Genomic DNA, 25,883 nt, shown 5'->3' with positions numbered 1-25,883 from the left:
GGAAAGGGTCATAGGGCAAAAATTGATAATATTACTTTTTTTCTATTGATCAGTGCTCCATGTTTTCTCTTTGCTTCTCCAGGTTATATGTTTAATTCTGTGGTCATTTCTGAAGCTGTAATTTTGTATTGTCCTGTTGATTGTGCTTCAGTTGAGACAATAACAGTTTGTCTTTTTTTGAACTCTGGTAGTTGCCTCATATTTACCTTATATTCAAAGTGATGATTGTCAGACCTCTTATATAACTTATATAATCTTATTTTACTCACATATGTAGTTGACTTTGTTATTTTTACAGAGTTGCTTCAAAGTTACTTTAATATTAATGGAGAAACTTTGCTATTTTGTCAATCTTTTCTATAATATGTCTACCTGTAAGACCCCAATGACACCTAAAAAACTGTTTTTCTCATATTGTGAATTCATAACCACTTATCCAAATTCATACTAAACCATATGGGAAATAACAATAACTTATGAAGAGCTTCAATAATTATTTCCCCCAATAATTGGGGGAAAAAAGACTCAAATAAATGAGTTTGTATCTTAATAGCAACATATGCAGGAGATGTTTAGGACCAACAGGGGGCAGTAGAGACAGAACATGAAATCAGACTCAGAGTCTAAATTCTTAAGACCCGGGTAAGAATACTGGCAGTCAGTTTTCTCCTCACTGGAGGCAGAGAAAACTCTGAGACACAGACAAGGACGTTTACACAGGCAGTTTTCAGTACTAAATGTCTAATGTTGCTTAAGAAATGTACCTCGAACCGGAGGAACCCAGTGAGGACTGCAGCCATGGTAGAGGTGCAGAACAAAGACAGACCTGTTCTAAAATACTCAATCCACTGTCTAACAGCTGCAATATATACAGGTTTTCTTTTCTACAAAGGCTCACCATAATTCTGTACAAACTTAAATATGAAATGAAAAGTCTCAGTTTTAAAGCATGTTAAATAAGTAGCCCTTTATTTGTAGCAGCAATGCTTCTTTGTATCATTTCTTCAAACTAACATCCCCATAATACTGACTGTATGCCCTTGTGTTCCCTTACTCTATACTCCCAATTTATCAGGGAGGATTTAACAAAAGGCTTTTAGAAAGCTATTTTGACACTTTTTAATACAATGCTAGTGATTGTCTTAGATGAATTTTAAAGTGCAAATACCCACATAAAACAAAGTACTATACAGGTATAATATATAATCTATAAAGACAAAAGAATCCAAATGCTCTTAAAAAAGGCTTAAAATATAAATGTTCTGGATTGAAAAAGGTAAAGAAGCATCTCTGGACAGTGGTCATGTTCATTATTTCATGTTCATTATTTGAATTTTTTTTTAAAAATTGGAATGCAAAGTACACAGACATATTAGACATTCATCAGAATACCATCTTATATAGTATCGTAACCCTTTTGTCTGATAAATACTATTAGACACATCATGTAATGGCAAGGACTGCATACTACTTTAACAGAGGCATGTATTACACACCACGTCATCTTATACCTCATACACTCCACAGCAACAAATTATGAAGTCACGGAGAGTAAAATTATCCGCTTGTCAAAAGCCAACGCTCACACCGTACAGTCAGTAAAAGGCTGGAATGGTGTGTTCGATCACACAACGTCGGCAGTGACGTCGGACCACTTTCAGCATCTCTGGGGCCACCTCGCACTCCTGCACGTTGAGTAGCTGCAGCTCAGGGCAGCCTGTAGCCAGCGCCCTGAGCCCTCTGCCGCTCACACTCTCGCAGCCTCGCAGGCTGAGTCTCCTAAGGCCCAAACAGCAGTGTGCTACCACCTCCAGCCCGGCGTCTGACACCAGCGGGCAGCGGCCCACGTCCAGCGAACGCAACCTGGGGCAGCTGCGCGCCAGGTGGGCCAAGCCCTGGTCCGTCAGGCCCTCACAGCCGCGTGCATTCAGGTAGCGCAGCCGCGGGCAGTAGCGCGCCAGGTAGCGCAGGCCCACGTCGGTGATGCGGGCGCAGTGCGCCACGCTCAGGTAGCGCAGACGGCCCTCCATGCGCGCCACCTCCCGCAGGCCGAAGTCGCCGATCAGGCGGCAGTCGCTGAGGCTGAGCTCTCGCAGAGACGCACAGCGCAGCGCCAGCTGCCGAACAGCTTCGTCCGTCAGGCGCACGCACCGCCGCAGGTACAGGTGCGTAAGGCGTGGGCAGTGCGTGGCGATGATGCGCACGCCTTCATCCTCCAGTGAGGTGCAGTCCGTCATGTCCAGGTAGCGCAGGCTGATCTGCTGGCCTGGGAGAGGGGCAAGCTGCGTGGAGGTCTCCTCAGTCAGGCTGATGCACGTCACTTTAGGGCAGCCTGGAGCAAAGGGAGCAAGGAGGCTGAACTGGGAGCAAGGAGGCTGAAAACTTTCCAAAATTTTCCAAAATTTCTTTTGGAAAGTAACTTTTAATCCTTCCCTCAAAAACACTCCCTCTCTGTCACCCACTGACTCACAGTCCATCACTCACATTCACACTCTTTCCCTTAATCGGATCCTCTGTGGCTCATTCAGTGGGGGGAGGTTTAAAAAAGGTTAAATAATGTGGTAGACTTTAAAGATTTATTTAGAATTTTAATTATTTAATTATTATAACATGTAATTCTCATTAGTAAAACATTTTTTCTTACATCCTCATACTGTGCCCTTTTAAATGGTCTCTTGCGTTGTTTCATTTTGCAGGAAATTTATTTCAAAATGGGAGATGGTTAACTTGGGAAGCAGCTCCAAGAAAGACTTGCTGTATCACACTTTTAAACAAAAGTAATCTTTTGACAGATAAATGTTTTTGCTGTGTTCGATGGCCTAGCTTCTTTGACTGGGTTGCAGTCACTGATCCACACAAACTATTCACCAAGCAGTTGAACCTGTTACGCCACAATTAGCCATACATTGACTAGCCTAACATAAGTAGCTGTGAGCCCATCTGTTCTCTACACTTACCTTCTTGTCCATAACAAGAAGATGCCAAACATAATGTTTTATTTTTAGGTCCAGAAGAAAGTAGTTAAATATGTGAATTAGCCAGCAAACACTTCCATTACAATACTACGCTTTTTTAACAAGAACAACTTCCTCATGTTATGATGAGGTACAGGCTCAGCCTGCCCCCAGTATTCATCTCAAATATATGTCCTTGACCTGGGAAATGAACATTGGCAGGGATTTAAGCATAATGTTTCACATAAAGCTCTGTGTCCCTGTTTAGTCTCACTGTACAAATGGATGATAAACAATGTGTGTGCTTATATAAGCCTCACATACTGTTTAGAGCTGCTACTGTATGCTAAGTGTTAAGGCATTTTAGCATTTCATTTTATTCTATGAATTACTATTCAAAGGTACAAAGGATTGGTCACTGTTTTAAATTCCAGTTTGTAAATTCCAGCATATTCCCATTTCCCCCTCTTGTGGAGACTCATCATCAAGAAAACAGTTGCAAAGAAAGGGTTACATATCTTTAAAAACTTTTGGCAAATGTGCTACTTCTGTTTCTGAACCCAAACAAGCTACAAAAAAGTCAAAGAAAAATGACAAACACGCTGGAAACATTGGGCAAAATTTCATATCAAAGGAAATGTTATATTGTCCGCTCTCCCTTCCATCTGAAGTGATCTTTTTTCTTTCTCAGCATGTACAACCACAACAAACAAGGCCTATTTTTATGACAAGTGGTTGGCTTCCTTTCCTCAATGGTCCTCCATTAGATTTTTAAGAGTGTGTCAGGCCATTAATGAAAGCAGCAGACCGCCCGCTCCTCTCTCCTTGAGGTTCAGACTCTCTGTCCTGTGGGTGGAACTGCAGGACTGGCAGTAATTCCCAAATTCTTTAATGCTTTTCCCAGCCTTCCCAAAAAAAGCAGCACTGCTATGAGTTACTCTCCCAGCAAATTCATAAACGTACATGGCAGCATGATGTATGATGGCAGCTATTCCACAATATGAAATCTAAATTATACTCAAGTAGTCAGTCGATAGTATATTCTGTGTTGACTTGGTCATGATTATGTAATATATGAAATGTGTAATATGTGTTTTGAGTGTAATATCTTTAAGCTACCACAGTGCTTCAAAAAAAAAATTTGAATAAAAGGGTATGATTATAATGCTAAATGTCATTCTGCTGTGCTTACCTGAAACATCCAAGTGTTCTAAGTTAGGACAGCTTGACACCACATCGAACACAGCTTCATTGGACACATTATAGCAGCCTGCCACCTCCAGGCGACGCAGCTCTGGGCAGGACTGAGCCACCACACGCAGGCCACGGTCAGAAAGCCTCCGGCAGCCACTTGCCACTACTGTCTCCAGGGTCAGGCATACGTTGGGGGTGTCCTGACAAAGGCGGTAGGTGAGGACCCGCAGGGCTCGGTCAGCATGGAGCAGCTCTCCGGTCAGCCGGACAGTCCTCCAGAGGCGAGGGTCCCAGGCCAGGTTGTACCAGCGGCGACAGACCCGGGCACAGCGGCACAGCTGTGGCGTGGAGAGGTGAGCGAAGACCTGAAGGAGGATGGGGTCTGGGAGGAAGTCGACCAATGCTGTGTGGTGAGTCTTGGGCAGACGCTTGCAGCCTTGTGTTCCTGGAGGAGCGTGTACCATAGCAACAGTTTCCCTGGGAACAGGGGATGGTGATGGAGAATCTTGGCCATTGGGAACGGTTTGAGGAGAGAGCGTGGAGGGGCTATGGTTCAGGATGAGAGCAGGACTGGGGGTGCTGAGGGTTTGCATGCTCAGGTCCGAGTCTAGAGAGAGAGAGGGAGGGAGGGATAGAGAGAGAGAGAGAGAGAGAGAGAGAGAGAGAGAGAGAGAGTGAGAGAGAGATAGATTTATTATTAATGCTTAAGCTTTGATCAAGACAAGGATGTATTCTAATATAATGTTAACCATTGCCTTTACAGTGAAAGAGAGCCTTGATTAATTGATTACATGTAATAGTTTCAGCCTGGTTTACCATACAAGCTGAAAAACGCTGAAAATATCAAGTGTTGACCAATGCTTTTAGCACAGATGACCTTAAATTAGACTTATCCTTCATTTGACGTGCCCTGTTCTCTGGAAAGTGTATCCATGGCTATCTTGTTTTTGTAGATTTAAGTTGATCAAGTGTCACTGTTATATGAAAAGTATTTGTCTGCATCTCTTCACCAGAGGGACTGCATTTAAGGGGTAAACTGTAGTCTAGTGGCTGCCATGGCTGGTGTTTCATAATTGGTCATTATAAACAATGAAGCTTCGGCTGTGAGCAGATGTTTGGCTGATTACGACGACTCAGAGAGGAAGGGTGCACTGCAGACAGCGTGAGATCTTTTGACTGGATCTCATCATCATCACTGGTGTGAGTGTTCTTGTCATGCTTTCACAGAATCCCTTATCTGATTATGAGAGCCCAATAAGACTGGCTCTCAAACCCAAAAATACTCTTCTGAGATGCTATCAGAGGTCTGTGGGAGGCTCTCCCTCATTCTTAAGGCATCACATTGAGAAATTATTATCATAACATCTGGGAATTCAGTACATTTAACAAGTACAAAGTCATGAAATTGACCCCTTGACTTCAGATAAGGATCTTTTGTGGTCAAGAGTTAGAAGAAAGACACTGCCATCTGTTTATATAGGATTCTAACTGTTAAGCCCTTCACTTAGTCAGGTTATACAATGAAGTGGAAAAAAGGCCCTTTCAAAATCTGTTACTGTCTTCCTTTTAACCCTATATCACTGGGTTGTCAGGACTCCTACACAAAGATGAATGCAAAAAATGCAGCAAAAAGAAGAACATATCCAGTCTGTCTCATAGATGCATGGACACCAGTTCCACAAATCCACAGTAAATGGCTCCATTTTTTGTTTTGTGAGATGATCCTGGTGGGGAAATGAGGATTTATGTTTCTTTTTTTTTTGTACAGGAAATGTCTTCATTAGTCATCTGGGCCACTCAATTCCATCTAAAAGAACGTTATTAGTCTGGAAGAATTAGTAACACTCCCATCACCCATAACACTGGGCCCAATAGCCCATCAAATTCCCTGCTTTCTTGCCATGTTCTTTTCATAACACTGCATAGGGGAAATATTCATACAGTATCATGTGTTCTTCTTCTCCGAGGATGAATTAGTGTCAGGAAAAATGTTGGAATTATTTTATTATTTTATCATTTAGAATTTCACTACTTCATAATATTTCATTTTTTTTATTTCTCATAAGACATTTTTAAAGTTTTCATCACTTTGAAATGCTCTCATCGCCACCATCACGGACAAAGGTGAGGTCGTTGTGGAATTTTTGGCCATAAGCCAGTAAACATTTAAATTCAGTCTATGCTCCCAGAGGTTTGCCTGTCGTATGTCCAGACAGTGGCTGACTGTGTTGTCATAAAGATTTCTGCATCAGCATAGGCAGACAGCTCCTTTTCTTTAATATGCTATAGTATAAATTGCAAACAAATCTATTTGTTTGTGTCTCTGCCTTGTAGATCTCTTTGTGTATAGTGTGTTTGCATATGTATGAGTGTGTGTGTGTGTGTGTGTGTGTGTGTGTGTGTGTGTGTGTGTGTGTGTGTGTGTGGGACACATTGTAGGGACCCACATTGTAGGGACTAATAAAGGTCCCAGCATAATGTTATTTATCAAAAACAACACACATCATTTGAAATACAAAGATAGTAAGAAGATAGTAAGACAGGAATGTGTGTGTGTGTGTGTGTGTGTGTGTGTGTGTGTGTGTGTGTGTGTGTGTGTGTGTGTGTGTGTGTGTGTGTGTGTGTATGTACACATACGTGCGTGTACGTCATAGTGTGTGATTTGTATTCCAGATGACCTGAGGCCATGCTGTCTGGTGGCCAGGTCATGATGACATACACAGATACTCTCACCAGGGAGTGAAATGTCTTCACTAGGACAGTAGACAGCTACATCAAAAACTCCCAACCATCTCTCAGATATACAGGAACAAATCAGACATCCACTCAGTACTTTTTAGATATCTGTTATGTAATATAAATGTTTTATGTTTAATGTAATTCATTTATTATAAATTCTTTACAGATTTAAGACTTTGCAGTGATCTGTCAAGGTCTTTAAAACTCCAAACATTTTTTGGAGCAGTCTTGGATAGGGTGGCCAGACATCCGGTTTTAGGCCGGACATTGTTTTTCCAGCTCCCTGTCCTCCGTCCGGCAGAATGCCTGGACGAACACCTATTTGTTATCCTTCTGGAATTAACTGGTATTTGCTATCCATAGATCAATATCATTTTAGTGTCTAACAAACATGTCAAAGCAAATACCTTGCATTTCATTGGTTTAATAGATCGGCTCTTGCTTCACTAATTGCACAAAGTCAGTGCTCTACACAGTTGGAATGTTTGCAATGGTGTGGAAATACCAAAAACAAAAATTACTTCAATTTTCAGTGGTCAACAATGCTTTCCTTTCAAAGAGTAGGAACGATGAATTTCATGTCTTCTGTACACTGTGCCAGACCTAAATACTGCAAGTAGGTGGCAAATTTTGTGAGTAAAACATTCATTTATATTACAGATGTATGTACAGATCCTTATGTTCTCCTTTTGGGAGTGTGATGACCTCCTTTTAGGGGTTATTAAAGTGCCACCCTAGTCTTGGACTATGTACAACATTCAATTTTAATCTAGAAGCAGACCTAACATATATCTGGAAAGTCCAGTAAAAGTATTTTTGTAGTTTCAAATGAAGGAGTCAGAATTTGAAAAATGACATAGTAGAAGAAAAAAAATGAAGAAAAAAAAAGAAAAGCAAGAAAGAATCACCTTAAATATTCCTCTGACAGAGCTAATCAAGAACTGGTTTTAGTACAATACAAATATTACCCACTCCAACAGAAATGTGTGTCTCATTTGTTCAGTTAATTTGCTTTATATATTTTGGACATGAACAATTGAGAGATGTCTTGCTACTAGCACTAAATGCACCAGATTCCTTTATATATCCACACTAGAACTACAGTATCCTAATCCTATACCAATGAAACATATACTGTGTTATTCATAGTTCTTCATCCATTTCTATTCAACAAAATTGGTAATGTGATCCCTTTAAATAACATTTTAATTACCAAATGTTTTCCTAAGGGCTGAATACTTATAATATTCATAAATTGCCCATAAATTGAAAAATTGCTTGTTTAGTACAAATTACTTTAACAGTACTGCTCACTGTCTTAGAACACTAACTCTGCAAAGTGACAGTTATGGTCAAACTATTAAGGAAAAGGCAGGGACATAGAAGGAACTGTTTAAGTGTGTCACCCTGGGGGTCTGAACTTTGTAAACTACGCACACAAAAAGACCACCACATGAGCTTGAGTCAGGACCCAATCAGTTTCAGTATGTAAGAGAAAGCTATGGGACAGCCAGAGGATTGAAACTAGGGAGAGTAGAGGGCTTAGCTTGAGGCTTCCTCCATGCACCAGTCCCTCCAGAGCCCAATTCTTAGTCCTGGGTGGTCCGGCCACGTATCTGTTCACAGCGGGCATGTAACATGGAGCACAATCAACTCCTCTGTGCTCTGTGTACACAGCTGGGACTGGTCCCTGGGGACAGAACTTGTTTTCACCCTACATGGCACATGGCAAGTCCCCACCCCACATGGGAGTCCCACTTAGTGAGCCACATCTCAGTGAGATTTCCTGCTTGCCATTCTGGCCCATAACTCTTAATGATTACCATTATGTATCTCAAGCCATGTGTTTACACCAGCATTTCAAAATGGCATACACCTTAGTTCACGCCTAGTGTTTGCATTCATGGGCAGTATTCACCTGATGCACTGAATCAGCTTATTCTACTGAACATTGGAACATACCGAATAAATCTCAATTTACACACATGGCATTCCATTTAGGTTATGGGTATTCAAACACACTGTTACTACAGAAACATGGAGTTTGCATAACTGCAATAAGTTATTTATTGTTCGATACCATACATGATTTGTGATCTGAATCACATCTAAAAAGAGGCTGGAAAAGATATTCAAGCAAGAATAGTTCAACTAACTATTAAAGCATGCTGAACTGAAGTGCTCTATGTACACAAAAAAAGCTCACATTAACTATTCTATATTTTACTATAAGAATTCATAAAATTACATACTCAGTACCAATCATCAAAAACTACCCCACCAATTCATAATCAACGGAATATGCTTGAACCAGTTGCAAGTAACTAAGAAGAAACTTCCAAAAGCTTTTATTAGTCAACACGTGAGTAGATAATCAGCCTTCATTTTTCCTTTACCTCCCCTCCAACTAGTTTCACAGTTGGCAGGAATAGCTAGATGAGACTGGCATTTGGTTTGCTTTTTTTTTTTTTTTTTTTAGCTTTTTTCTAAGAGCAAGCACCTGGTTTACCTTTGTGAGAAGCAGAGTGTATTTCTCAGTAGCTGGTTTATTCAGTGGAATGAAAAAGTCATAGGTCATCCCACTAGGGAAGTAGTTCTGAACTCTCATTTTCTCATCAGTTGTATTCAGAGGTGGTGTGTAGGATCAGAGTGTTGTCCTTAGAACATGCCACATACAGCCACATTACAACCACAGCAGTTTCATTTGTTTTATTAATGTGACAATGAATGAAATACTGAAGAAGCACTGAATCCTTTTCCAAAATCACACTAGACCCAGAATGGAGAATGTAGTAGTTTAACTGTACCAACTCAGTAGTTTCCTGGGATGATTATTTATTTAGCCCCAGTAGAAAATCAAATCGTAAACTAAACATACTAAAACAAATACATTTAAAATAAATACATACCCCTCAGATAAAATATGAAAGGAGAACCAAAACACCATTATCATATGGTGAAAATATGAAACATATTATGGAAAGGCTATAAGAAAGTGCAAAAAAAGAAGATGTAAATCCACCAGTTCTGATGGGAACACAGTAGAGCTCTAACTGAATTACTTTAATTACTGTACATACAAATGTTGTTTATAAATAGTTGTTTGCTCCAGATTCCTTAATCAGTCTACCATTTGTGAGCATATAAATGAGACTCATATCTCTTTAGCACTCTGACCTTCATATGAACCGTCAGTGCTTGCATATGGTGGAGGAATCCACTGGTTTGAGATATCAGAGAGAAACAGGTTAAACATCTGGTCTTTGACTTGGACAGTGCACAATAAAGAGAGAAAAAATACATGCAAAAGAAAACCTTTTGCATTTCAAGTGGGTAACCACAGCACAGCATCTTGGCTACTGCTGTTTCCCAGTGATGGACAAAGCAGCAGTGATCAGCATTTTCATGAACAGCAGCCCATGTGGAGTGATCCTTAGCTGAAGGCAACGATATTTTATATTTTGGGATGTAGTTTATAAAGCTGAAGATAATGGATCCCACTCCATTAATGTGTCACTGAATATGACATCAAACATGACAGTGGTGGGAAAGTCTTTTGCAATGCTATTTGTGTGACACTAATGCATTCAACCCCAACAAAAGGCTAATGTTTATTTCAGAAATATCCAAAGAAATGTGCATTTAAAACTGCATTTCAAATATGTGTTTGAGTCATGATTCTGTTGTATATTTGAGATTAAAATTCAGTTCTCAAAATATATTTTTGACTTTTGAAGTTCAATTAACCAACGAGACCTTCTGCTCTTCTTTTAAACATGCTTTTGCCTTGGCTATGTGAAATGTCAGGTCCAATTATCATTGGAGCTGAAGATAAAGAAAAAAGACCTTGAGTTTGGAAATGAACGACCTTTTTTGTATTGTTACTGAGCCAACGAGAAGTATAAAACCAGCAAAACCATTAATCAGGGACCCAGAGTGTGGCAATGAGATGAACCATTCATCCCAAGAACGCTCATATGTTCTGAGCGCAGCAAACTGCACTCATGCCAGTAAGCTTATGCAGAAGTGTTTGGCTAGACAGTCAAAACCATCACGTCAGTGCCAGCACCATTGTGACGAGTTCTTTTCCATCGGACCGTTCCATCCTCTCACTCCTGCCAAAAGGCATCCATGAGCTTGAGGGAATCTGAGAAACATTCTGCTAAATTTTCATTGCTAAATCCTCATTGCTAGAGTGCTGGATGCCACTTCTGTGCAATAATACAGGTGGGAAATAAAGCGAGGCAGCCATGAGACAGACAAGAGGTGGCATAATGCCGTGATGAAAAACATTTCTAAACAACGCTGCCTGGTACAAACCTATTGGATGAAATCCATTGCTTTGTCAAATATATCAGGAAACCATCCAAAGACTGCAGAGAGAAGTAGAAGGATGGAATAAAACAAGTCCAAAAGAAACTAGCAAATGAAGACTGCAATTTTCTTCTTGATGTGCAATTGTAACTTTTACACCAGGGTGAAAATAGCATAGGTAAACAGTCACTTCTCCCATTCCATACAGTGCTAAAGGCATGATGTGGGCTGTCCTCCAAAACAAGCCAGCAAAGTCTGTTTTAATAAGTAGTAGCTAAGACATTTATATGGCACAGGAGCCTGCTCATGACCCAGCTTTCACTTCAGGAAGATCACTACATCGCAAGGGCCCCAGTGCAGGACAATGGAGCTCACATGCACCCTGACTGGAGCAGAGAAGTGTAGGAACACTGGATTTGTCCACTGTCCCCTTTCTAGAAGTCTCAGCAAGGAGAGAAGACAACGGAGTCCTCTGTATCTGCTGCACTCCTCTTCTCCTCTCCCCACTTCATGTATCCCTTTCTGCTGAGACCTAGATATCTAAGGATAAAAGTGGAATTCTTACCACTCTCTAGGAAGAGACTAGTAGGGTACTGTGTTATTCCCCAAGGGCAGGATTTCACTAATTCTTTAATTCACTAATTAAGATCCCAGCCTTTAGATTTATTGCTGAGGAAATGCAGAGTTGATGTCTTTGATGCTTGCTTACTGGCTTACCACCTCAAGCACCAAACTGGTGTATAAGATAACACTATAGCACATTAAGGACTAGTAAAGAAATTGGAGAAATAAATCAGCAGAAGGAGCAGTTGCTCTGAATTTCCCGTGACAAAAATTTCGTGACTTCTGCTTCAACTCTGCACATATGTGCAGCAGGCTCACTGACACACACACACACACACACACACACACACACACACACACACACACACACACACACACACACATCTCACACAGACTGATTGTGAGGTTCAGGAGATCTCCTGCACTTAATTATGATGAGAGGCAAACTGTGATAAATCCCATAATGTGGTCTCTCACATCTAAGAGGTTGAGTGTATTAGTGAGTGGGAGCTTCATATTTATTAAACCCAAGATTCAGTAGATACTGGTAGGTAGATTCTGGTTTGCATAGGTAGTTTATGTCATGCTTATCTGGTTTTCAGACTTTGTTCTAACCCAAACGTTATGTTAAAACATTCTCCCAAATGTTGTCTTCAAGCAAGCAATCAATTAAAAATGCCAGGTTTTGCTATCCAAGATCCTTGAAGCTGGCATATACCAAAATCCCAAATCTGCTTCAGTCAAATGACAGAAAGTTTAAATGGCAAGCTCTGTGTAGTTCAGCCCAAAACAACCAGCACCTGTTCCTGATGTAGTTCAGTCAGAGGCTAAAGGCATACACTGTTCCTGACAGTTGTCTTTCCTTTTGACGACTATACTTTTCATCAGTGTGCTGAGGTCACACCAACAGTGTCCTCTCTGAGAAGGGCCCAAACACAAGTTGTACCACCGTGTCAAAATTGAGTGAAAGAAACACGATGAGGCTATGCTGATGTCATAAAGACCCGTTTGGAACAGGTGTATGGGAGCCAACCCTCCCTTTCCTGCTGGGTTCTCATATTCCTCCTCCAAATAAGGCCTTTCTTGATCGGCTGAACCACAAAGAGTCTAAAAAGAAGGTTCATTTGTGCCCCGTATAATAAACATGGTAGGCTTTGCTTCTAACAGATTATAGAGGTGTTCGAGGAAATGTCAGGCTATATGTCATTGTGCAATATTTTGATATTCACATTCTCGCGCACACACACATACGCACACATATACACACACAAAAGCTTAACAACAATAAAACCTGTTGAAGTTCCACTAGCAACTTCAAACTATACAACCATGTTCACTGAATTATGAACCAGAATGGAGCTCATTAAATGTCTTGTACAAGTAACACACCAGAAACCAACAGAAATACTCTGAATTATATCTCTGTTTTTCAATCATAATATTTTAAACACCGATCCCATATAGTTGTGCAAGGAATCGACAGAATGCATACAGTGCTGAGTCTCTGAAGCAACAACTTTTCAATATTTGTATATAAGAATCCTATAACAGGATCCAGTTTGCATCTATGCCATATGATAAAGCCCTCCTGCTCCCATCACCTGCTAAAGACTTTGTGCCTTCTTGCTTTCACAAGGAAAATCCCACATTGTCTTATCTTGTTCCTCTCATTTTAATCAGCTGCTAGCTCTTTTCTCCATGTTTCAGCCCTCCAACTTTCTTGCAGAGAGAAAGGGAATCAGGGAGGAGAGCAAACACGCAGTTAGAGATAAAGAGGCCCTGCAAAGGGAAAACGGGTTGAAGTCATTAGGGGATAACCGCAATATCTCCTTTTTAAGCTTTTTAAAATATTGGAACCAATATTAGAAGCTGTCTTTATTAACCGCACAGCGCTAACTTATATTCTTTCTTTCTTAAGAGTACTACTAAATATAACTAAAAACTGAACAAAACCAAGGCTAATAATCAAAGCCCCCAGTGAAATTTTCTGGGGAAATTCCCAGTGAATTTAACACATTTTCTCCAATCAAATTTAGCACACCGGATACATCACCTAAATTTTCACTCTGGATATATTACAGGAGCAGCACCTATAAGATGATTCCATGTAGTAATAGCAGGTCATTCCACACTATGCTGAACACAAAATAACATAAGTTAGGTTGTAGCCTACATTTTCAGTGAAACTGATTCACACAAGGTTTGCCAACACAGGCCTGCTGAAAATATCTGAGCACTAAGGGATGATAAGACTGAGCTACAATAGGCCATTCTTCAGATATGCATACCATACGCACTGGCATTGCTTACACTAATGCTGGCTACTAATGAGGTCAAACATTTGGATTAAGGGTCTTAATAATTTGGAAAGTAAATAAAACATACATTTACAGTATTCCCCCATCTTTCTTCACACAGTATTTAGTTAGCTGAAAGTATTTGGCCATGTTTTTAGTTAATCAGGAAAGGTTGATTTATTGGAATAGCTTTGGCTTGGATGTCTAATATGAGCTCTCCAATAGTAATTTGTGCTGTCACTTGGCCCTACTTAAAACTCCATTATTTTCCAGGCAGTCTCTGAGGCAATGTATAACAGATATCCACCCAGTCCATAATTTCCTGCAAGGGGAAGATCAGCACTGGCACTGTGCATGCTGTTTGTGTGAGAAAACAAATGTCAGAAAACAAGCTTGAAGATTTCAGTAGAGGCTGGCAGGATGAGACTGTTATCATGCAGGAATTGTATAGAGAAGTCTGGAGTGTTTGGACGGCGCTCACCCCCACTAACCCCCCCCCCCCCCAGTACAGACGGGGATAAGATGAGCGAAGGACTCCCTTTCTTTGCAAAGAGGAGGCATAGTAGAATGTGATTAATGACTCCTTTTGGGAAATACACTAGGCTCTTTCCCAAGGAAAGGAAATATTTTTCATAGGAGACAAAATGTCATCCAAAAGAGTAAACTGCCTCAATACAGAGGAGGATGTTAAGATGAAATTCAGGAGGATGTTGGGTGCAACTATTCAAAAACTGTCAGGTGTAAGGCTCACCATATTAGACCATTAATACTGATGTGACCTGAAGCTAGAAGAAATATCTGTCAAGAGAGTTATTAGATTATCCTTCACAAGATAATAGATAGGCAGGAAGGACGTCCTCTTTGTAAAGACGTTTCTTGATTGGGTAATATACAGCTGGACTGTGCTGAAAGTTTTAGTTGCCGAGGCCAGGACAGTCAGAGTAATACATATTATAATGTAAAGACAGTTTAGTCAAAGTGTTCTTAAAGAAATCACAACTTTAATATGTGAACTGAAACCAGGATGTATGTATATTTCACCCTGTTCATAATATTACCTTTATCAGATATAAAAGACAAAACCTTCCTTGATTTGAGTCTCTAAGCCAATGACTGCATTCATCTCACATTAATATGTATATATGTGTATAAACATAATTATGCATATAAAATATGTCAGTCTGTACATTGCCACAGGTTGTATGTTCAGTCAACTTGTGTATGTGTGTGTGTGTGTGTGTGTGTGTGTGTGTGTGTGTGTGTGTGTGTTCCCCCTTATTAAGTCTGTCATTCATTACACCTGTCACTTGTTACACTCCCTGTCATCTTGTGCATTTAAAGCCTTGTGTCTGTTCTTGTGTTTTGTCAGTGTTTAACTAGATGTATGCTGTTCTTCAGCCTATCAAAGCATATGTTGTGCCTACGATTATTTATCGTATTTTTTTGTCCTGTTGTTGTTTATAGTGTTTTGTTTTGATATAGTGTGCTTTGTGTTTCATTCTTGTTTGTTACATGTTCAATAAACTCTGTGCTTAGACGACAAAGCTCGCCTTGGTATCCTCCCTCTGCCTCCTTACAACGTGACATTATGTACAATGTCATGTGGCTTCTATCATGGTTGGATTCCTGTAAACCAACTTGAAAATGTTTCTAGCTCCAGGTCTTGATTGAATTATCTATGGAGTGCAGAGAAATAATCTGATAATACCATCCCATTGTTCATTTGTAAATTAGCATATGTGAGTCAAAAACAGGTTATGTGAAGCTATCGCATGGGTACAACTGGGATTGGGACTATTTCATTTAAAAGTTCAGAATGCACATGAATAAATCTGGTATTAAATGTGACAAGGGATCATCTGTTCTTTTAGGAAAAAACTGCAGCTACAATGTTTATGTGTATCCTAACAAGTCTCTTTACAACAGCTGTCAAATGCATTATTTAGAAATCTCTCAATTACAGAAGAAGACCTTGTGGATCTAGGACCAGGACGAACACTGACCCTAGTCCCAAGTAGTTGTCTAATTATTAGGGCTTCCTTGATGTATCCTCTGCGCTAAAACACTTAAGACCATGCGCCACAGCCACTAGTATGCCAAAATAACTAGGAACAGCTATTCCCAAGCTAGACTTGAACTTATATTGTTTACATTGAACTGAGTCCCAAGTGAGGAATGCATAGCACTGAGCTTGGAAGTGGATCAGCCAGTCAGGCTGAGCACCTTTGGATAATTTCACTCATATTGAACAGCAAGACAGAAGGCTAAAAAAATGATGAATTAAGCTTTTTTGAGATATGAGAGAGAGAGAGAGAGAGAGAGAGAGAGAGAGAGAGAGAGAGAGAGAGAGTTAAGATACCATGGTGTATTTGTGTTGAAAGGGATACCTGAGTTAGTACTAAGACTATTCTACATAGTCAAATAGTCTCTGAATAGCACTGAATAGCAAATCTTGTTTTGTTAATGTCCATTCCTGCTCTCAGGGTTTTCTTGTTAAGATGCTCCCAATCACTTTTTAGCATAAAGACAACAAAGACCTAAAATAAATATTACTGTTTCTTACTTTTTATGCTGTTCTTGAAATAGAAAAGTTAAGCATCCACCAAGATTGGAGTGAAGTGGGGTGGTCCACCTTCTGGTCTGGACACCAGCTGAACAACAGGACGTTACCGATTCCACTCTACAGAGACTGGGTTGCAGGTGTTCAAAATCTGTGCTCACTCCAAAAGTGCTTTAAAACCCTGATATTCCATCCAGGAATCTCTGAATCATCCAAAACTGAACCAGAATGCAAAAGCCTTTGGCTGAGCTGTTCGTCCCATGGGATCATGGATGCCATCATTTCACACCACTACTGAACTCCTACATTTACTGTAGTTTATCACAGGCTAAATAAAGGTATAGACAAGGAAGCATGAACTGCTTGCATATAATGGCATTTAGGCAGTATACCAATTTGTGAACGATAGGGAGGAGGCACTGTGTTTCTGGCTTGGCCTGTGATTTGGCTATTTCTAGCACACTGTAATTACCCTGGGCCAGGGGCGGGTGACACAGTTGTTGCCAAAACATCTGAAAGGATATCGTCAAGCTAAGTGATAAGTCTCTCTCGAGTACAAGTTCTTATCTGTTAAGTTCCATGGAATGCAGTTCTGTAACTGCATTCATAATTAAAGATGTTGTGTGGTACTCCAATCAACAATTAATTTCTGCATGCTTTTATTTCATTTATCCAGAAATTGTCAGCTCCTACCCTTTCCTAAGTAATTCAGACAGTAATCTGTTTGCCTCTATTGAGACAACTTTGTTTTCAATGCATATGACAGAAATAAGTGTAATATTTACATTAACAACAAAAAGGGTGAATTAGGTCCTAAACTAAAATGTTTTTTGCTATGCATTTATTTAATTTTGTCCACTGCATGCTAACTTTTTTCTGTGCAGCTTGTCACAACACTAGTCTGTATATGCTATTACCACCAACCTCAAACAGTATCCTGCTAAGGTCTATGAAACCAACTGACAGTGAAGAGGTACCAGGCAATAGGCATGTTACTTTGTGGTCAGATCTTTACCACTTTAGTGGATTATATCATTCCTTGTGTGTGTGTGTGTGTGTGTGTGTGTGTGTGTGTGTGTGTGTGTGTGTGTGTGTGTGTGTGTGTGTGTGTGTGTGTGTGTGCACGCATGTGTGCGTGTGTGCCTGCTTGTGTTTCCAGTACTAAGACATAAGATCTTGGAAATACCTTAAGGACTACAGACATAAGGAGCCCTATGTCAAAGCAAATGAAAATGATCACTGACCTATTTCTGTCACAGTCAGATATATCTTGTTTTACATTTGTATTTTTTTCCCCTTTTTTTTGATACAAGGGCCCTTGTGTACCCACTAGCCAACAAGGAATAAGGCCAGTAGTGTCACGTTACACCCTTCTGATCTAAGATCTATTTTTCTACAATGCCCAGGATTCACACCAACACATTTAGAGTTGCTAGGCCCTAATCGCTAAGATACTTGCTGTCTTCCATAACCTAAGAATCTAATTTCAGTCCTTCCTAAAATAAATCATGTATGCTTTTCCACGGCATCTCCCTCAAACCCAAACTGAACTGCAGAAGCAATCAGTATGGAGTACACCACCCTTATTAATGTCAAATAGCACAGCATGAAATAGATGTTGACTGTAAACCTTTGCAGCGTACACTGCCCAAAATCCCAGGACCCAGTGTGCACCTGGCACTTACTGCTACATTTACAGGCATATGTATGCATACCAGCTAATGCAGAAGATGGCATTGTACCCAGCATTATTGGCACCCAGCCTTGGCAGAGGGAGTGTCGTACAATAATGAGAACAATACCTGCCTGGAATCCTGGTTCTCATAGAGCAGCATTTGTGCCCAACCACACATTGCCCTTATAAGCATGCTATTACGTTCCAAAACACCCTCTCCAGTCATTATTAACAAGATGGCTTTTATAAAGGAACTACAAACCAATAATGGTTAAAAAAAAAACACCAAATTCCTTGGAAAACATTTCCACAAGTGAGGCTGGAGACAAAACAGGAAGTGTCTTTGCAACTTAGGAGTTATAGAGTAGTCAGCATGTAAAGGCCACAGATGCAGACACCCTGGGAATGGCTCAATACACCGAGGGAGCCCAGACCAAGGGATGCTCTAACTTTTCTCCCATTGGCAAACAAGCTTCTATCCCCTGCCATGTACCAGAATCCCCTGAAAATGCAAGCAAGGCATACTGAGGGTATTTTGTAGTGATGAGAATACATCAACTTCATACATCAATACCAACATCCGTGCATAGGCATCACATCTTCACTTTAGCATGGTTTGAGTCTCCAAAAAAACCCTGAATAAATTCTAAAGACAGGTAAGGTTAGATCAGGCTGGGTTTACCTATCTGCTTTTGAAAACTGCAATGAGGATGCTTCAGCATGGCCTATAGCTCATTTTCATTTGTTTTATAAGCTCATGTTTTTTTCTTGTTGTTTGTTTATTTCTTAATAAAACACAATTCTGTGTTGCCATTGTAAGATCAGCTTGCTCCAAAAAGTTTATTTTCACATGAGATACAGTGTCTCAGTACAATCTGTGAAACCCTATTAGCAATCTGCTTCACCAGCCTTCTGACCAAGTGTACGCCCCTCACACACCTGTTCAGAATTATATATGTTCCTTGCGAGGTCTTGACAGTACTACTGTGAGCAATACTGGAAGCAATGTTTTTGCGGTTTATCAAATTTGTGCCTGTCTTTCTGGATTTTGATGCTTTAGATGGGTTTCGGACTTTATTGCCAGCCTAGTGCTAGCCTGCATCTTGACTTTTGTGGTTTGTGGATTTTGACTTGTTTTGGATGCCAGGATGCATGCATTTATCCAACTCATTGTTTTCTTTGTGTTACATACAGTAACACTTCTAATAGCTTTTTAATGGTTTGATAGTTTAGAAATGGTTTTTAAATGTTTTGCAAAATTTACCAAGTTTATGATACAGTCAGGTTTAAACATCTTGCATGCAATCTTATTTTAAGGAATTAATTAGGACCTAAGTCATTTGTTGGCTTCCACTGGGTCCAGGCTTTCACTGACATTAGAAACTTGATAAAAATCTATGGATAAGCTTAAGAGTCACAAATATATGAAACATTGCATAAAACATTGCAGATATAAAATATTCTAATTTGTTCACCCAATTCATAAGCTGAACACCTTTTGGGTGTGGTTTTTTTTTTTTGAAATGGCAGGTTTGTTTTTAATTTCAGTTTATCCTAGGAATACACAAGTGCCTCTAAAAATAGCAGGTATTTCATGAGAGAGAGCGAGCACCAGAGAGAGAATTTGGTCTGTAATGAGGACCAGATGCGTTACCTTCACTGGTAGCTACATTCCTGGGAGCTTTGGTAGGTGGATGATCAGTGCCGGAGCTCACGTCGGAGGAAATGCTGGAGCTTCCTTTACCTGTGTGACCAAAACACAGTGGGACATGGTTTGTCATGGTACATGCCTGTTTAGGTGGTAATGTGCATTTTCACAAGTGTGTTAGGTCTGCTGCCTGGGCCCAGTAGTGGGGTAGCTAATGTTTGGTGTCAGGTCAGGGAGAAGACTTGAAACTTCCCACTGCAAGTCAATATTATAACAGATGTGGTAAAAATGTAATTATACAACCAAGGCCAGCCATTTGCCGAATAATTACCTGGGCTGTGGAAATGCAATTTATTTCTATCCCCAGCTTGAGGTTTGAGGTTTTCATGATTAACAATTTTTAGGAAAATTCAGTAGTTAGTTTGTGTCTTCCTGCCAATGAAAGACTGTCCAGTATCCACCACTGAAACAATACATGGAATAAACTGCTGTATTTTATCACGGGCAGAATTCAGTTTTTATATATGTATATATGGCTGAATATACTTATATTATGATTACATTACCAATTATCTTATATTATTATATTATGAACAAAGGACATAATATTATATTATGTTATGACCAAAGGTTCATTTACAACTGAAAGGGTACATGAACTACACTATAAGACAAATAGTATGACATTAACATCCAGGCACAGAAAAGCATATCAAAACACCATAAACCATAAAATATCATGACTAAAGAAGCTTGTCTTCCAAATGCACTCTGAACTGATTCAAGGGCAAGAAGTAATGTTGTAGGCAACTGAAAGCCATTCTGAATCAAAGGGGTATTACAAGAAAAAGCTTCCTTATCAAATCAAGTTGATGAAAATGGAACCAATCAATGTTTTGGTAAAATATGATGTCCTGAAGCTCTGAATAAACTGTCCATTGTATTTGTAAAATTACATTTGATCCAAGAACTAAACTAAGGCCACAGCTAAGCCTGGTGTAGGGGCTATTTTATGGTACTTTATCTTCTGTCGAGTCATAAACCAGAAAGATTTGTGCAAGATTAGTTTAGGAATTCATTTCACATTAAACATTCGCCAGGTAAACACATGCTCACACAGGACACACACACACAGAGCAAGAGAGAGAGAAAGAGAGGGAGAGAGAGAGAGAGAGAGAAAGAGAGAGAGAGAGAGAGAGAGAGAGAGAGAGAGAGAAGGAGAACACGAACATATCACATATTGGTAGCAAATTGCAATATGAAACACTAGGGTCTACTATTAGTGCTGCTGGGTGGTGATGCTTTAAACAAGCATCAGCACAAACAATGCTGTGTGAATTCAGAAAAGACCCCTTTAACACCTCATTTATAATGACTACACAAAAACCCCATGCTAACTAAACCTAGTCATTTCCCCATTCTCTCCTTTCCTAAACCAACCAGTTCATTAATGTGGTTAACATAAGGCAGGTCCCCTTCGTCATTACTACTTTGACGACATGTGGTGACATCACAGAGCCAGCACATCTGCTTCCATTTCCACACCAGGCCCTGGTATGTGACTCACACAGCAAGTGGACAGAATTGGCCACAACGTCAAATGGCATGAATTAAGAGCAAATATGAATCTTATTATTTTGTTGCTATGCAAGGCTTCTGGGCAGCTCTGAAGTCGGAACAGTGTCATACTGGATGCTGAAATTAACATTTTCTTTTTATTACACTGTTGCCTAAGGATACACAACAGTTTCTTTCCTTGGAATTAGGAACTAAAACCACAAATGTCTGATGACTTTTTTTTGTCTCATACAATGTTACCATTCCTAAGGCTAATGCTGTAATCTCCAGTATAAAACCCCCAAATGGTAGTAAATTACACACAGGAGTCAGTATATGAATCTGAGGTGTTGGCCATTTGTTGGCCATGGCTCATAGCAGCTTCATGGTTTGAGAGCCAGTCTTCCATCTGGCCTTAAAATAATGATTTCTCATTCGTGTTTTTAAAAGTCTTTTTATCCTGCAAAGTGTTCCGAGCTACACACAATCTTTTAGATCAATTGTTCACTCTTTTAATGGTTTTCCATCTTGATTACCAGTGGTTTCCAAAGATACAAAATGAGATGGTTCTTCATTCTATCCAATACATATACAAAACCGTGTGGGAAATGGAGTGCCTCACCCTGACAGCATTTTTGTTACATAATTTCACAGTCACATTGTATTACTTGTACATTGTATGTAGGTTAAAAAGACTTCTCAAAACATAGATGAACAGGCTGAAGGAGTGACCAGGCCATCCTGTGATCCTGTCATCTTCACCCTTACTGATAACTCTTTTTGCCATTGAAGAAGAATAACAGTATTCTTAAATTGTTCAGATGTAGATCAAAGCAAGAGAACCAAAGAGCTAAATCCAGGGCAAGGTCATTTCCTTTGGTTCCTGCCCACTGACACTTCAGATTACTTGTGTAATCTGCATATTAAGTATATATTAATTCAGTTAATCTAGTTAAAACAGGCTCACTTGTATAATCTACAGATTAAGTATAGTTTACCCTTGCAGTTAAGACAGTCTGGTCTGTCTTTTGGGCCCACTTTATTAACAAGCATTTGATAACTTATTCTCTGGAAAAGCTTGATCTATCAAATGATATGTATGTGGTTTTGCCATGCTGTTCCATTACTCAGGATCTTAGCACCAATTTACAAATATTTTCCACTCATGTGAACATTTCAAGCAGAAAGAGGCACATCTTGAAATAATAAAACCAATGTTTGATTCTGCATCTGTCCAGAGACCAATAAAACAAGGCAGACTTAATCACTTCAAGCTCTTAATTATTGTCAGTGGCTTCTGCATTCTGCTTAATTAGTGAAATATTGCACAGGAAAATTGTAATCAAGGGTAGATTGAATCCGTTTTAACAGTTGTCATATTTCATTGCTCCACCTTTTTAAAGGGTCTAAGAGGGTATAGAAGGCTGGGCTTCTTGCCAGACATCACTGATGAAGATTTATTTCAGTGGCCCCTTTCCTATTTTCATTTTGACTATCATTCTATTCACCTTTTTAACAGATTACATCTATGTCATAACTGACTGAGATGTAGGAGAGAGGAGGGAAAGTTAAAGGGGAGAGAGAGAGAGAGAGAGAGAGAGAGAGAGAGAGAGAGAGAGAGAGAGAGAGAGAGCCCTTTTAAAGACACTATATGTTTAGTACCATTGTCTTCCATCCTTTAAGGTATACTCACCAACTGCCACTGACACTTCAAGAGACCTGCCTGTTTATTTTGGAAAAGAACTTGTCAAAGACTTTCACCAGTTTCCTGTGCTATGCTATGTGCTATGTTGCAAAATGAATATCGCAAGGTGCTAAGTCTCTAAGTGAAATTCAAGACAAGATCAATCTCTAGTATGGGGGCTTGAGGCACAAATGGAGAAAAATGGTGTACGTTTATGAACCCTTGATGACGTATCACATTTTGCAGAGATGCATCTTGAAGCCAAGCTCTCATTCCTCATGCAAGTCTGGAATACTATTCAGCTTTGAAGAACATCTTTATTGCAATAACTAATTGAATAGAAATACACTCTGACTTACATGATTACTGTTTTGAGGGATGAGCAGACTCAAGTAAGGTAAAGGTTCTAAATTCAGTTGTTTGTAGATGATGATGTGTGCATTGTTCAGACTGGCAAATTGACAGACAATAGGAGGTTGTACTCATGGAGTCAGCCTACAGAGCTCTGGGGTAATTAGTCAGAACTGTTTTTAATGATTTGGCTTCTTCTGTGTATTTCATAAATTCTGCCTGTGTTAGGATCCATGTGATAGAAATTTGCCATATAGATGTGAAATATCTGACTGGATCGGATTTTTTAGCAGTCTATGAACAAACATCAGACATGTATCAGAAGAGTGAAATAGAGATTTTGAGCATTAGAATAATGGAACTCAGTGAAGGACCTTTACATGACACCATGTAGTTTATCTGGGAATTTAAAGAGCATTGTTGTTGGCACATTCTGACAGACAGTAGTGGTTATGAGTTACCCATCTCACCTTTGCGTTTAAGTCACTGTATCACTTGAACATCTATGCATGCTTTATTCATTGCAGTACAGTCTTACTGTATTCACTGATTCATAAATAACAAATATATGCAACTTTCCAAATCAAAAAATGTAAGCATATCATCTCAAATACACCATTATGTATATTGTACATGGTTTAATTTTACTTTAAGTCAGCATATCTAAGATCAAACAATAGACTGCCTGAAAACAACAACAACAACAACAACAACAACAACAACTGAAAAAGAGAACCTCCAGTAAGAAGTTGAAAAATTGCAGACACTAACATCTTTCCAAAAATCCTGCAGTGCTTGCTACAAGACATCTGTGACTTCTACTGATGTCCTTGTTAGTCTTGAGCCATGCAGGCAATTACATCGTTACACATCCATTTCCCCTGGAGCTGTTTTTAATTCTCTAAAGGAAAACGGCCTGATAATGCTTGTGATGAATATACTGTATAAGTGTTTACATTTGTTTGGAATTATAGGCAGTCCAATAAAGTACTTTGAGAGAGTGTGCGTGCCTGTGTGTGTTTGTCTGAGAGAGAGAGAGAGAGAGAGAGAGAGAGAGAGAGAGAGAGAGAGAGAGAGAGAGAGAGAGAGAGATGTGAAGAATTCTGGAGAATTGTAAAGTTTACTTCAGGTTTCCATGGAGGACACTTATGGCTGACTTAAGTTTGATTTGTTCACATCATGCCCAAATGTGATCCAAATGTGGGTCACGACTAGTTAAAAAGGCTTGCAAATCTTTAATCTCCATCCTTAAAAGACAAAACATGAAGATGCCTGATCTGCTTTGCAAATTTAAATGACTAATCTGACTCCACGGGATAGAACGTTTCATGTGCAATAGAATGCAAAAAAATAAGGCCGAAGTCGAGGTGCATATCAATCAAAGACTGGATTCCTGAAGTTTAGACGAGTATCTTGCTCCTTGAGAATTACCGACCTTTGATGTTCTCAAGTGGCATGCGGCATAATAGACTATAAATTCGGCGCTTGTATCGTCCTACGTACCTTCGCTTCCGCACTGTTTCCCATTGTTTGAGCCCATTCTGAAGAATGCATTGTCTATCCACAAAGCACTGGAATGCACATGACGCTTTTACGCTAATATGATTAGACTGCCCCGAATACTGGATCACACGAAAACCGTCAACAAACGCACAACACTTCCAACTTCAATAACGTAATAAGCAAAAAATAGAAAAAAGAAAAAAAATACAAGGTGCGTATCGTTGCGCATAGTGGTCCAATCCCAAATTGGAAATATTATGTTCCGTTAAAATAGGCAGCGTTTAAAATAAAAAAACCGCATTTTGTCCAGACAGATGTGTGGTAACTGCAAGGATGCGTTCATTCTTGTCAGAGTTATGTGTGCTCAGTGTGGAGAGGACGTCTAGTTCACATTCTCTAACAATCGCAAAAGAGGGATGTAGGGGCTGAGCTACGGGGTATTTAAAGAGACCGCTAACTCTAAAAGAGTCGCATGTCTAATAACCTGACACTTCAGTAGACCATCATCCTAGCATGAGTAGAAGGAAACCGTATAATTGACAATCTGTTCAAAATATTTCGTTTTTAAACGCGCAAACGAAAAAAAGAAAAAATCGAGTCTATATAATTACAAAGACGCACCCATATATACAAGAAAACGTTGATAAGTGTTTATTGAATAATGAATTTGAGCATAAACCATGCGTCAAGAATACTGATCAACAACTAAGACATTGCGTTCTACTAAAATGCTTTCCTATATACATAGTTTTTTTTGTTTGTTTGTTTGTTTTAATATTCTACTGCGAGTAAGATTGCTGTATGGTAAATCCGCATCATAAATACTACTTTAGAGTTATTTTT

The 25,883-nt window shown here is 39.6% G+C and overlaps 1 protein-coding gene across 1 annotated transcript; it reads right to left on the bottom strand.

The window, feature by feature from the left end:
- Positions 1–952: 952 nt before the first annotated feature.
- Positions 953–25,431, bottom strand: si:dkey-192l18.9 (F-box/LRR-repeat protein 7). Its single transcript, XM_027005931.3, has 4 exons — positions 25,041–25,431; positions 19,952–20,041; positions 4,147–4,755; positions 953–2,332 (listed from the first exon to the last, which is right to left on the bottom strand). Exons 1-4 carry the CDS (start codon positions 25,075–25,077, stop codon positions 1,596–1,598), a joined length of 1,473 nt encoding a protein of 490 aa, XP_026861732.3. The 5' UTR covers positions 25,078–25,431; the 3' UTR covers positions 953–1,595.
- Between the last annotated feature and the right edge of the window lie 452 nt (positions 25,432–25,883).

The sequence above is a fragment of the Electrophorus electricus genome, chromosome 14 (assembly GCF_041902795.1).
Source record: "Electrophorus electricus isolate QZ-2024a chromosome 14, ASM4190279v1, whole genome shotgun sequence".
Lineage (NCBI taxonomy): Eukaryota > Metazoa > Chordata > Actinopteri > Gymnotiformes > Gymnotidae > Electrophorus > Electrophorus electricus.
The sequence above is the reverse complement of the archived record's forward strand: the minus strand, read 5'-3'. Positions and strand labels throughout refer to the sequence as shown.

What these genes read in the sequence shown, in the direction of transcription:
- si:dkey-192l18.9 (XM_027005931.3), bottom strand. Translation starts at nt 25,077, where the DNA reads ATGGGCTCAAACAATGGGAAACAGTGCGGAAGCGAAG. An exon ending in GAAACAGTGCGGAAGCGAAG is followed by an intron (nt 20,042 to 25,040) that starts GTACGTAGGACG and finishes TTGGTCACACAG; the next exon opens with GTAAAGGAAGCTCCAGCATT. An exon ending in GAATGTAGCTACCAGTGAAG is followed by an intron (nt 4,756 to 19,951) that starts GTAACGCATCTG and finishes CTCTCTCTCTAG; the next exon opens with ACTCGGACCTGAGCATGCAA.